This window comes from Polyodon spathula, chromosome 16, assembly GCF_017654505.1.
Source record: "Polyodon spathula isolate WHYD16114869_AA chromosome 16, ASM1765450v1, whole genome shotgun sequence".
Classification (NCBI taxonomy): domain Eukaryota; kingdom Metazoa; phylum Chordata; class Actinopteri; order Acipenseriformes; family Polyodontidae; genus Polyodon; species Polyodon spathula.
The window spans coordinates 25,299,251-25,312,000 of NC_054549.1; the positions used below are offsets into that span (position 1 = coordinate 25,299,251).

General features: G+C 39.0%; 1 protein-coding gene across 8 annotated transcripts in view; it reads right to left on the minus strand.

Annotated features, from left to right (window-relative positions):
• Window positions 1–12,750, minus strand: part of LOC121328701 (inositol 1,4,5-trisphosphate receptor type 1) — a 166,723-nt gene that overhangs the window by 63,955 nt on the left and 90,018 nt on the right. For 4 of the 8 annotated variants that reach the window (XM_041273669.1, XM_041273670.1, XM_041273668.1 and 1 more), the window contains 2 exons: window positions 3,061–3,096; window positions 2,078–2,125 (listed from right to left, as the gene is read on the minus strand). The exons of 3 other annotated variants lie outside the window; for them this stretch is intronic. In XM_041273669.1, the coding sequence (XP_041129603.1) occupies window positions 2,078–2,125; window positions 3,061–3,096 (84 nt within the window). The remainder of the gene's footprint in view (window positions 1–2,077; window positions 2,126–3,060; window positions 3,097–12,750) is intronic. One more of the 8 variants, XM_041273671.1, reaches the window with a different exon arrangement.

Here is a 12,750-nt window from a genome sequence, read left to right on the forward strand (position 1 = left end):
ATGGCTAGTTGGACAGTCCATTCTTTAGCAAGATAATGACCTGAAACACACCTGAAAGTTGTGCAAGAACTATCTGGCGAAGAAGGAAAGTGAAGGACATCTCAATCTAATGACCTGGCCTGCCCAGTCTCCAGACCTCAATCCCACAGAACTTGTATGGGATGAAGTGGACAGCAAAGCTACCCACAAGTGCCCTACACCTCTGGGAATTGCTGCAGAAGATCTGGGAAGACATGTCGGGTGATTTCCTGCTGAAACTTGTTAACCAAATGCCTCGTGTTTGTGAGGCTATTAGGCAAAGGGTGGCTATTTTGAGGAATCCAAGATTGAGACAATTTTCAATATTTCTTGAACATATGTTTTGTTTTGTGTATTGTAACATGTGCTTTCATTTATGAAAAAAAAAAACTTGTTTCCAGCAAGTGTACTCAAACTTTTGACTGGTACTGTACATTTGGTTAAATAAATTTGATAAGCCATGCTTTGTTAGTATTACACTTGCTTGGTCATTTCACCCAGAGGATAAAATTCTCCCCACTGTTACTGTCATTAGCCAAACAACTTGTTCCCTTATTGACAGACATGCTTTCGGCCAGTATAATGCTTGAATACTATTGCGGTGAAATGACCCAGGAAGTCAAAGTGCAAACCGATAACCACAGAATAAGGCATAGAAAATGAGATCTTCCTTTAACCTTACCAGACAGCATGCATACAATGAAATTACATGTATGCTATAACATGTTTCACTTTCAAAACTCCACATCTGAGACCTATTTAGCTAATAGTACCGCAAAGCAGCCAAGATAGGACTTTTTTGTTAGCTTCAATTAAAGTGCCTAGAGTGAAAACATTAGATGTTTAGGCTTTCATGAAATAATATAATCTTATTAAATCTCACACATCATTATACTATTTATTATATATATTATACTATTTCTAAATTATTATTAGGTATGGGACACAACCATGTAAAATGTCAAAATCTGCAGGATAATATGCAAAAAACTGCAGAGATTTTAAGTAGATATTTGCAGAGCATCTTGTGTTTAGTATTTATATTAATAAATGGCTTATAAAAATGTAAATTAAGTAAACAAATGTATCAAACTATTTAAATACTTAAAATATTAAATTAGAAGAATGTCAGTAAAATCTTTAGAAAAACAGACAACATTACAAATCGCATGAGACTTCTATTGGGCCACATTTTCAAAACCTTAATATACATTTCAGATCACTAGCAGTGTTTATGACGTCTGTGTAGATCAGGAATATGGTGAATCTGTACAAGACTGCGAATTCAGCGATTCCCAAGGAACTTTTACAGATCTGGGCTGCCTCTAGCCACAGGCCAACATTGTAATTACATCAGGTAATCATGTTCCAAGACCATTTCCATATAATTGCACATTAGTAATCATACAAGAACCATTGCCAATTACCCAGCTACAACAATATGACATGCCCTGGAAACTAATGCGTGATCAGAATATTTTAGTATCAAAAGCTATATACACAAATACCACCCCAAATCATTTGAAGTGTAATTAAAAATAAATCTTTAATTATGGTATTTGCTTTAACATTATCTTGGCCCCATTATATAATATAAAAGAGAATATTTGGTTATTTTTAAAACACATTCTCTAGAACCTTGTCCCGTTACTGCAAAATAAAGACCGCTTGATCTCCATCAACACACAATACTTGGCAAAACAGGAAAGATATACTGTGTCCATGTGAACTCCATCTACTCCATCTTGGTAAACTGCTCTCCAACACACTAAATCAGGCCGCCTCAATTAGTCATTAAAATGTTGGCTCAATGAAAGCTACATGTTTATACTATAATCTTATTAAAAGGTATTCATACATACCCACACAATAAAAATCATACATAAAAACTTAGTTTTGCTTTAGTAGCGACACATGCGTTGGGAAGAATGTCAATGTTGAATCAGCGGCTGTGTGGGTTACAGCAAGGATACTGGGTGAATTATATAAAGGTATTAAGGTGGAGTTGGAACAGAGAGGAATTGAGCCCCAGGTCTCATAACCTGTGAGGGACACCTACCCTTTTTTGATCCTCCAGCTGCTTCTGTGGTGGGTTTGGATCAAGATCCTGCAGGTGATGTGAGTATGCAGAAAATAAAAAGGTTTTTAAAAACAGTGTTATGCAACATGTGCAAAACCCAGTACCATTTCAATCATGCTTAAGGGATTCTGGCATGCTGTTAAATTTTGGGGAAAGAGGAGATAGAAAAAAGGAGTAAAAAAAAAAAAGCATGCAGGGTATTGTTTTAGGACAGACGGAAGCAGTGAGTGTTTAAGTTACAATAATGTAATGTCTGAATGTGGTACAACTGTACATAAATGAATTAGAAAGATTAGAAAAAAAAAGCTTCAACTTTAAATAACTCCATTCATCACAATAGGTATAGGACAATAACCCAAAAAAGAATTCCATTTAGATCCTATTTCACTGTGTTGATACAAGCAATTTTGATTACTTTTACTATTCTGAAAATACGTATTGTATTAACTGTTCTTAGTCCGCGACCAATGCTCAAGATAATGAAAAGCACTTTCCAGAAAACTTAGTCCTACACAGGAACTGAATGATAGCTTTGTTGCAAGCAATAGCAAAACTGCTACATCAAACCGGTCTCATTTGTTATATCACAGCTAAACTAGGATACAATTGTGAATTATATAGGATACAAGGGTTACCTACTATATATGAAGACATACATGCAGCACAATTCATTTTCAATCTGTTAGTAAAAAAGACACTGGATCTGCTCTTCATCACCCACATATTGGATTTCAATTTGACAGCAGGCTCGACAAAATAGGTGGTTTTTGATTTTTACTAATTTGATGTACCAAAAAATCACCTACAAAAGAAGAGCATTGAAGAGAAGCCATTTCCACCAGTTTTAAAATCAGAAACTAAATGGTCATGAGTGGTTATCGAATGCGATGAGGACATACGGGACAGTTATGAATTGACAGCCACACATTTGTAACTTCAGGAAAATTGGGTGGGAGACGCACCTCGGCAGGGATGTCTGGTTCGGGAGGCTGGGCCAGCTAATTGAAAATAAAAGTTCTTGTTAATCTGGTCTCGGCAGCACTGCAACAGCTCAACTCCAAGAAATACTAACCAAAAAGCATGGAACCCATGTCTGAGGAGTGTGCCGATGCTCAGATTTCACAGGTTATTGCGTTTAAGAAATCTGAAGCTGTCTGCTATTAATGAAATGGAATTTAACATATTAATTACATAACAAATTGCAGTCCCTCATTTACAAAATTATAGTATTAAATCAATAACAATCGTACTGTTATTTAATATAGAACCTGTGGTGAAACTAAACTTAATTCTTAGTGATTTTTCATTTTGATATGAACCCCCCCCAAATTTCTTTAGTCGTCCCTGCAAAGGATTGAAGTCCTGGGTAAGGTGTTCTCTCTGATTAAACAAATACATATCTCAGTTTCTACAGTGGCAGTGTGTTAGGTTTAAGGAACGGTCATGTTTACTGTACAAAACAGCTGTATTTGCCAGTTTTGCAACACACTTTCATTGTCAGGATTAGGCCCTTGGTACAGCAGTAAAAATGTCAGCGCCTCCCGAGGTAAATTCACGTCCAAATCGGCTTAAAACACACCACAAGGAAGTTAATAAACACTGATTGGTACTGATTTGTAAAAGGTGAGGGGAGGGCAGCTTTAATAAATACTTGTGGTTTGATTTATTTAATACCTGTCAACAAATAAGCCTTAAAAGGCAATTACACAGAAAATATGACTATCAGCCCACCCTTACTATTTTCTAGCCTTGTATTGGCATTCTGCCCTTTTTTGCAGTGCCAACTCTACAGAGAGGTAATCTGATTTTTAAATTCTCGGCTAGTCCACTCGAATTCTTGTACAGTCTGTCTGCCCAGGACAACACGACAACAAAAACGGTAACCTCTTTCTGCACAGTTTTGTACAAATGGGTGAGCTGCATTAGTGACTTGAGGTCGTCTTCAGGAATTGGATCAATGGTCTTAGCTGTTACTGTACCTCACACAACTCCAATTAATATGCCAGCAAAGCAAATTATTCATTGCTTGCTTTGCAGTACTGAAGTGGAATTTGGGCACAATTAGAACACTGTTTTAAAACTATAGTTTAAGTGCTTTGACAAACCTAATAAAAGTCCAATTAAATCATGTGACAGTTTCAACATCCATCAAACTCCCTCTCTAGTCCAGCTGTTTTTGCCAACTCCTACATTCAAAATAAATATCCTGTCATTTAAATTCCTACTTTTAACCACAGAAAGTGGGTTGACTTTACAAGAGAAAGAGAAGCAGTTTAAAAAAAAAAATCAGGTTGCTTGAGAAAATGAAGAAACCACCTAGTATTTACTAGGTGCACACAAGCAACAAAAAGCCCTATAAAATGACTATCTAGTGGTTGAGTGAGCCTGTCCTGTACATAAAGCCCAGCAACTCTTGCTATGGGTTAAAAAGCACATGTGCGCATAGTTGCACGGCTAATTACAGAGTGTTTAGAAATATCCCAACCTCAATTAAGTGCCAACCTCATGGGCCATATTAACAGTGGCTAGTTTTTCTCCACAAGTATATTGTGGATGACTGCTCGATTTACATGTTGTTAATTTCCCAGCGGCGGTTCCTTCTTGTCCAACCTGGGCCCCATTTGAAAAGTAGCAAACTACATATTCTTAATGTATTTCAGGCATTTTGCTGCAAAATACTTATTTACCGAATACACAAACTACCAGTAACACTCGTGCAACTGGAGAAAGTCCCCTCTTTGGGGCTTATTAAAATCCAAGTCAGATCTAGCTGCGCAAATGAAAACACATTTCCTTTCATTATTCAGCAAGGCTTCTGAACTTCAGCCAAACATCAAAAACTTCCAGTCAGTAACAAATAGCAACAGAAAAACACAATAAATCTGCTTGATGCAATGCTAACCCCAAACCTTGAACTTCCCTCTTCCATCGTGAGAATATAGGAGATGTGGTCACAGTATACATGTTTACTGCTGTAGCTTTATACCCCTCGAGCTGAGAGATATTCATCTAAGACGCTTTAATTCTGTGATAAGTGCTAATTAGGGTGTTGACCTTCTTTCAATAGTGTTCCTAGTATGTTCTAGCATGGCATGTTAGGGGTGGGAAGGGGGTTTAATAACTGCCTATTCACTGATTAGACCAGAATTATGCTGCACTTGGCTTGCTAAACAATATGCCCAGTTTGTCTAATGCATGGGTTCTGGGTCTTCTGAAAGGTAAAAACAAGGCAGACTGAGCTCCAGCGCTTCTGGCAGGCTACTGAAAAAGACAGAGGCGCACCATGGCAACCGACAACTCGCTGAAATGAACATCTTTTCTGCTCAGCCAAGCTCAAAGCTCAGATGCAGCAATAGAAAACACCCAGGATACAGCCATGAGCTGGTCTCAAAATCCTTAACTGCACATTTATCACAACGATGCGTCTTACACAAGTGCAGTGCTGCTAACTGCGACTGGAATGGCTAACAGGAGCTTTCTGCAAGTGGAACACTCCACTCCCCATGCACTCTGGCTGACATCTGCTGCGTTGCCAGTATAAAAGTAGAACAGTAAAAAGCTCTGCCGCACATTTATTGGCAATTACTGCTAAAGGTCACACATCAGTGGACAGCTTGAATTCCAGGGAAACGAAAAAAAAAAAAAAGAAAAACCAGCTCTTATGCAACCGCTTCCTGAGAACTGGCAGCAGCTCCACAATCGTGCAGCATTGCCAGACACATTCACAATGCCCCCTGCTGGAAATGAGTCAGCGTACAAGCCTCTGTGCAGTGTATCAATGACATTTTAGTATGGTTATATAAATCCTCCCACCCTGTGCAAAGCAGGACCAACCTCCCCAATAACGCACACTTTATGCTTGCAAACACTTTAACACTGTAGTGCCCAAGTATTTTTGTATGGAATGAAGATACTATATAACTTTAAACTAAACTAGATTTGCCTGGTAAGACAATGTATTGAAAATGTTGGCTTGAAAAGCTGGTTTTAAAAACACTGACACAGGGCAGCAAGTATTGTTTCATATGTGATAACTCACTGGACATCACAGGGTTAATTCCCCACTGTGTGTGACAGAAAAGATTAAATATAAATAAACCTGATACCACTGAATTTGAGTGTTTAATTTAATCCTCCACAGCCAATAACACAATCCCTTTCAGGGGCATAGAATCACATGCTTCTACAAACAGCCAATCAAATCAGTGATGACAGTGGTGGCACTGGAAATATCTGCATGATCCATTTTACCTGCTTTTAAAATAACAATCAAAGCATCCCTGGTAGCATAATCTAAGCGGTATGTCGGATCGAAACATAGGTTAAACTGAAAATTGCAGCTAGATATTGGTTTCCCCAACACTAAAAATATGAAGTTGTCAATTGAATTTAATATATTAGCAGATCTTCAAACTCATAAGCTTATGAGGATGCTTAACACAACCAAATTCAAAACACTGTAACTTGAGAGTTTTGATAGAAACATTAAGATAAGGAATTCCTCATAACGCAGACAGATAACACTGCCTTTGGCCCTGCTGGATTCCATACCTCTCAATGGATACTGCAAGTAGGGCATACGCACCACACCTCTATGCACATATGTTACTACAAAATAAAATTAAAAAAATTTACAAATGTACTTTAGCATAAAGACCACTGTTCCTAGTAGCAGTCAAATTCTAAACAAATATATATTTGAGTTGACAACTGCATCTTTGCAGACGTTGGCATTTGTTCAGTGGGTGTGGCAATTCCTGATCAACTATCCATAACATTTTAAAAGGCTCTACCTTCATCTCAAACACAGCTCACCCTACATTGCAGTGCCTTTGGGTACGTGAGGGAGAAGTTCAGGTAGAAATGTATGTAGAATTTGGCTGCTGTATTTATTAAGCAACTTCTCCATTAAATACTTAGTACGAACAAAAAACTGAAGGTGTCAAATCAGGCACAGTTCTTGCCACGGTGCTATGAACCTTTTAATCTCTAGTAGACAAAGAATTAATTTTTCAATCACAATTCAGTATTCTTGCTTTGCAAGTTGATAAAATGTATAGTATGTTTTGATGTTTAATAGCAAGGGCAAGCATGTAAACTCAAGTGTATTAAGTGAAAAACAAGTGTAAAGATTAGGAAATAGTTTTTTAAAAAAAAGGTTTAATTTTAGGATGGTTTGGTTGTCTTAAGAGTGGGCATACTTGTTTTGGCTACGCATAAATTAGGTACCTAACTGTGTGTATTCAGTTTGTGATTAAACTACAGAGCTGTGCATGCTTCCAGCCGCTGGCGAAAAACAACACTGAAACAGGCAAGTGAATTACAGTCCATTAAATAGTTAAATAATTAAGGTAAATCAGGATGCACTTAATAGTAATTTAGATTTCCTTTGTGTGCTGGGCTGTGTTGAAATGGGAGGCTGATTAGAAACGTCTATTAAGTATACGGCTCCAGGCCTACAGGATAGTATAAATTGGCAAGCAGTGTTTTAGAACGCCAGCCGACTAAGGGCCACAAGTCCAAGGGCAGTCTCAGCTGTGGCAGTGAGTGAGGACAGGTGCAGGGAAGACCTTTTCCAAATCCCTCCAGATGGCTACTAGAGGCCTCATTCCTTCCTCGACACCTACTGTCTGGATCCCCTGGACAAAGCGGGCTCACTCGTTCTCCACTCCCAGAATGAACACAGGTAAGTACCTGCTCCACATACCCTTACTAACTGCTTCTCCCCCTACGCTGCCTTCTACAAATTTGAAAATCTCCCTTTTCAATCTCCCTTGATCTTCTCTGTCTAGCTGAAATCTGGCACTCTGTAAACGACATGCACTCGCTGCATCTGGCCACCTCAAAGGGCTACTCCTTTGACAAACCTCGTCTCACTGGCCAAGGCAGGGGCACTTATTGCTAATTCTGTGCTCTCTTCCTCAGTTCTTTCTTTGCCTGACTTTTCTTCAATTGAACATTGCCATCACGTTCCCCTCTCGCATGTCCCTCACCCTTGCTGTTATCTACCGTCCACCTAAGAGCAATTTTGCTGAATTTTCAGAATTCCTCTCCCTCGTCTGCACTTCTGACAAAATCCTACTCTTAGGTGATTTCAACACTCATGTTGACTTGACTTCCTCCCCACTAGTGACTGACTTCAACTCACTTATGGACTGTCCTGGACTTTCTCAATCTGTCAATGTTCTCACTCAACTTCAACTGCATAAATTCTGCCTGTAGCAAGCTCAAGCGCAACTGGAGGTCATCTGGACTAACAGTTCAGAGAGATCTGGACAGACCATCTCGTGAGCTACAGATCTTCAAAAACATCTCCAAAGTCTGTCCCTACCTTTCCCTCCAGGATGCAGAGATACTTTGTCATGCACTTGTCTCCTCTCGACTCTACCACTGCAACTCTCTATATGGTGGTCTCCTGGCACACACCATAAACCAACTGCAGCTAGTTCAGAATGCTGCTGCCAGGATCCTTACCAGATGTAAAAACCGTGATCACATCACCCCCGTCTTGCCCAGCTGCACTGGCTACCTGTAAAGTTCAGGATTATGTTCAAAACTCTCCTGCTCACTACAATGCCTTTCATCAGACAGGTCCCAAGTACCTCCAACTTGCTGACTCTCTATGTCCCTGCCCGCAAGTTGAGGTCCTCAGACTCTGGCCTGCTTGTTTTTTCTCCCCAAGCAAAAGTGCACCAAACTTGGACAATGCTCATTTAGCTTCATGGCTCTGACTCCTTGGAACTCTCTCCCAGCTTTGGTGCGTGATACTCCGACCGTAGCTCGCTTTAAATCAACTCTCAAAACCCACCAGTTCTCTCTTGCTTCCCATGCTCCTTAAGCCTGATATGTTATTAGCTGCTGCTAGTATTTCATGTATTGTTACTATCATGTACTCTGCACTTCCACTGTATTTATGGTACTATTTCATGTATTCTGCACTTTCCACTATTGTGTACTATTTCAAGTATTATGTATTTTCCACTGTATATCTCATTTCTCTGTATTTAAAGCATGGATTTTATTGTTACTGCATCTTGTAAAGCGCTTTGTGATGGTGTTCCACTATGAAAGGCGCTACATAAAATAAAGACTGATTGTCTGTATATTTGTCTGTAGTTTTTGAAGGATTTGTGGCCTAAAAACTTGAAAAGGCCTGAAAACCTTTCCAAAAGAACATTCAATTATTTTTTTTTTTAATTAAAAAAACCAAGAAAACAAAACATCTGCCTTTGATTTTAGAAAATATCCTTGTACAAGCTTGAATATTTCATTAGACACTATCTTTAATAGAGGAAATCCCACACTGATGTCACCCTGTCAAATCACCAAGCCAAAACTATGTTCTGAGGTAAAACTTCAGTTCAGTTATAAAACACCTGCTTGCTATTAAAAGGGACACATCAGGATGTACATATCAAGGTGTTATACATCCCCAAATTCAGAATTAAAAGTGGCCAACACACGTACAGCATCATTTTAATTCACAACGTGCAACTGCTGATATAATATACAAAGATCTTACATTAGTCTACGCTGGTGAAAGACTGCTGTGCGATGGCCCATCATACAGATTTTTACCCGTCTGCTCGATAATTATTAAAATCTCCATAAACTACAAATGCAGACAAGCCCAACATAGTTGTTTAAATACTTATTTGCAGTGTGTGTGTGCAGCTGCTGGTTCACTCCAAGCATCTGCCCTTTTACATTGGTGTTGTGACCCGTACCTCAGATTGGCTACAATGTTAGAGGGAAGCCTGTAAACTGGGTAGTGGTGTTGTGCAGTTATACTGTAACCCCTGCTGAGGAGATGAGGTTAAAAGCCCTATAGCCACAAATGCAGACATGCCTGTCTTTTGCATAGTGATTAAAATACTGTGTTTGCAGTGTGAGTAGTCATGGGTTTGCGACCAGTCAAACTTTACTTTGGGAAAGGTGGTGGTACTTTTCCATCCTCCACCCCTGTCCTCCCTCTCTATCAGGGTGTGTGTGGTCAGGACTAACACAAATACAGCCCTGGAATCCATTAAGCAAAATAGGAAATGTGTACTGCTACAAATACACACATCTGAATAAGTGATCGAAGCAGTCCTTTTGAACTCACAGTTTGAGTGTTTGTTTTAAATACAAGTTGTTTTTTGCTAAAATGTTAAAACAATAGATACAAGGCAAACCACTATTCTACCATGCACACAATATAATCTACAAGAACAAATTAATGGACAGCAAATGCGCTCCACTACAACTGGATAACCCTGAGGGGTGTGTGGGGATTCTCCGACACAAGCTTCCTGGCTGCTATCAGACAGAGATAGACCAGAAGTCCCCTTCTAGGAAACCAGGGGCAGACTCATGAACGGAGCCTACTTCACTCTCCACACAGCCAGGGTTATTTCCCTGTATTTATAGGACGCACCTGCTCCAGAGAAAGAGCCAGAATGGAAGGTGATAAATGCCTGTCTTGCATTCAGCACGGTTTTGAAGTTCAAAACACACTGGAAGGGAACGGGTAGGGTAGGCATTCATTGCCCTGTCTTAACCCTTACCTTGTCAAAATACAAAAGGTGGTGCACCGCCACACCCACAGAAGCCTTAGGGTAATACATATTCTGCTTTTACTACCAAAGAAAAATATTAGTTTACTTGCTAAGACTGTTGAGACAATTAACCAAATTTTCACTGTGTTTGAACTTGTGCAAAGTTTGGCTCCAATGCAAATGTTATGATGCTAGAAAGAAACTTGGAAGGTTAACTGTACTGCTTTTAATTTGTTTCTTGACAATTTTTTTATTTTTTATTTTTTTTAAAACAAAACAGCAAGCGATATGACTGGTGCAAACAAATGAATAAGAATACATTTTGGACTTTTCAGAATTTATAGACGTGTCAAAGCAATAATAACTTATGAATGAGAAGGAGGAGGCCATTCACCAGCCTATGCTCCTCGTCTCTGGTTGATCCTAAAATTGTCAAGTCGGATCTTAAAAAGTAGACTGACTTAGTAACCCATTCTCTACCATGCCCACAGTGTACCGTCCCCTAGCCTCCACTAATGTACAGCTGTGCCCTCTGGTCCTGGTCTCATTGCTGAATTAAAGTATTGGCTAGGGTTAACTCAACTCAGTCATGTCTCCCCTAATCCTTTATTCTAGACAATATAGATTAAGTTCACTCAATTTATCTGAACTTTGTTTTCTAGTAAAGTCCACAGCTGCATTTTTTAAATCCTGGGAACGACTAGCGCGCCTCTTGCAGTAGTCTCCCTCCCCCCACCAAGTCTTTTAACCAACCGTATTCAAGTCTGTTAAACACGCCATGCATCTGGTCGGTCAAGAATTTCCTGCATCATTGCCAGGGATAGTCACAGCAGACTGACCTGCAATTCAGACCTCCAGAGGTCTGTATAACCAAATAAGGACTCCTGCGAAACTGATACAATTACAGCCTTATACTTTTTTTTGTTGCTACAGAAAAAAGACAAAACCTAAAAAACATCTTGAAAACAGTTAAATATTTGTTGATTTTAACAATATCACCACATAATCTAAAGATGCAACCTGTAACTGGGTAACCATTGCTAGTAGAATTAACAAATATTATAAAGAGATTATGATTAAAAAAAAATAAAGATTAAAACTGCACAAGCATTTGTGTTTTAAAACTAAACAATGTTCAGTGCATCAGTTTTTGTAGAGAACTGCTCTAAAACAGAAGTGTTGCAGGGATCCAAATTTGAAGACAATTTATTTCTGCTCAGGGACAGGCATCGAAAGTTGTACAAATAGAGTACACGAGAGAATATCACTGCTGTACCAAGCTATCCATCCATCTATCTCTGTGCCCTTTCAAACACTGAGTTTAATAATCTGGATTGAATTGCTGCCAATAGCCTATGCAGAGTGTAAACTGATCTGTTAGCTGCAAGTCTAATTACAGATGAGCAGTTTTCATTGCAAATACTGCATTTCACCAGGCTCTTACTCTGGTTGGAAGGGGAACAATGGACTTTGAGTTTGTTGGCTGTCCATGTGAGATTTGGTAAGGGTTACAGTAATGTTTATAAAGTAACTGTATGGGGGAGGGTCTTTATTTCTCCAATTTTAACTCACTGCATACATGAAATTTGAACTACAAGTAGATGTAGGAATTCAACTGTCAAGAAATGTCCAACTGGATTCCAGTAAGAATGAATCCATGCAAATGCCCAAACTTCTCCATGCCAGTGATAACCCATGATTTAAAATCCATTTTCTTGATATTAATTTACTTCTCTGGTGCTGCAGATCTCTTGTTTATTTTAATGCAACTATATGATTAAGTTATTGCTTCCTCGTACTGAAACCGAATGCGACCTACAGCACAGGCAGTCATTAGGGAACTAAGTCTATAATGCTGTATTTGAAAAACCTACATATTCTATAAAAAAGCATGGTAAGAACCAAAATATTTTCCATGTAAGTGTTGCCTAAATTAAAGGGATTCCATTAAATCACTCCTAGAACCACCATCCTTAAACTCCCTTATTGTAGAGTTACCACAAGCCAGTCTCTTCTATTCCAAATTTCAGCATTTTATCAACCCATTTGTTTTTAGCAGGGGACCCCAGACATTTACTCACATTACACAACAAAAGCAGTTGCTAAGGCATAACA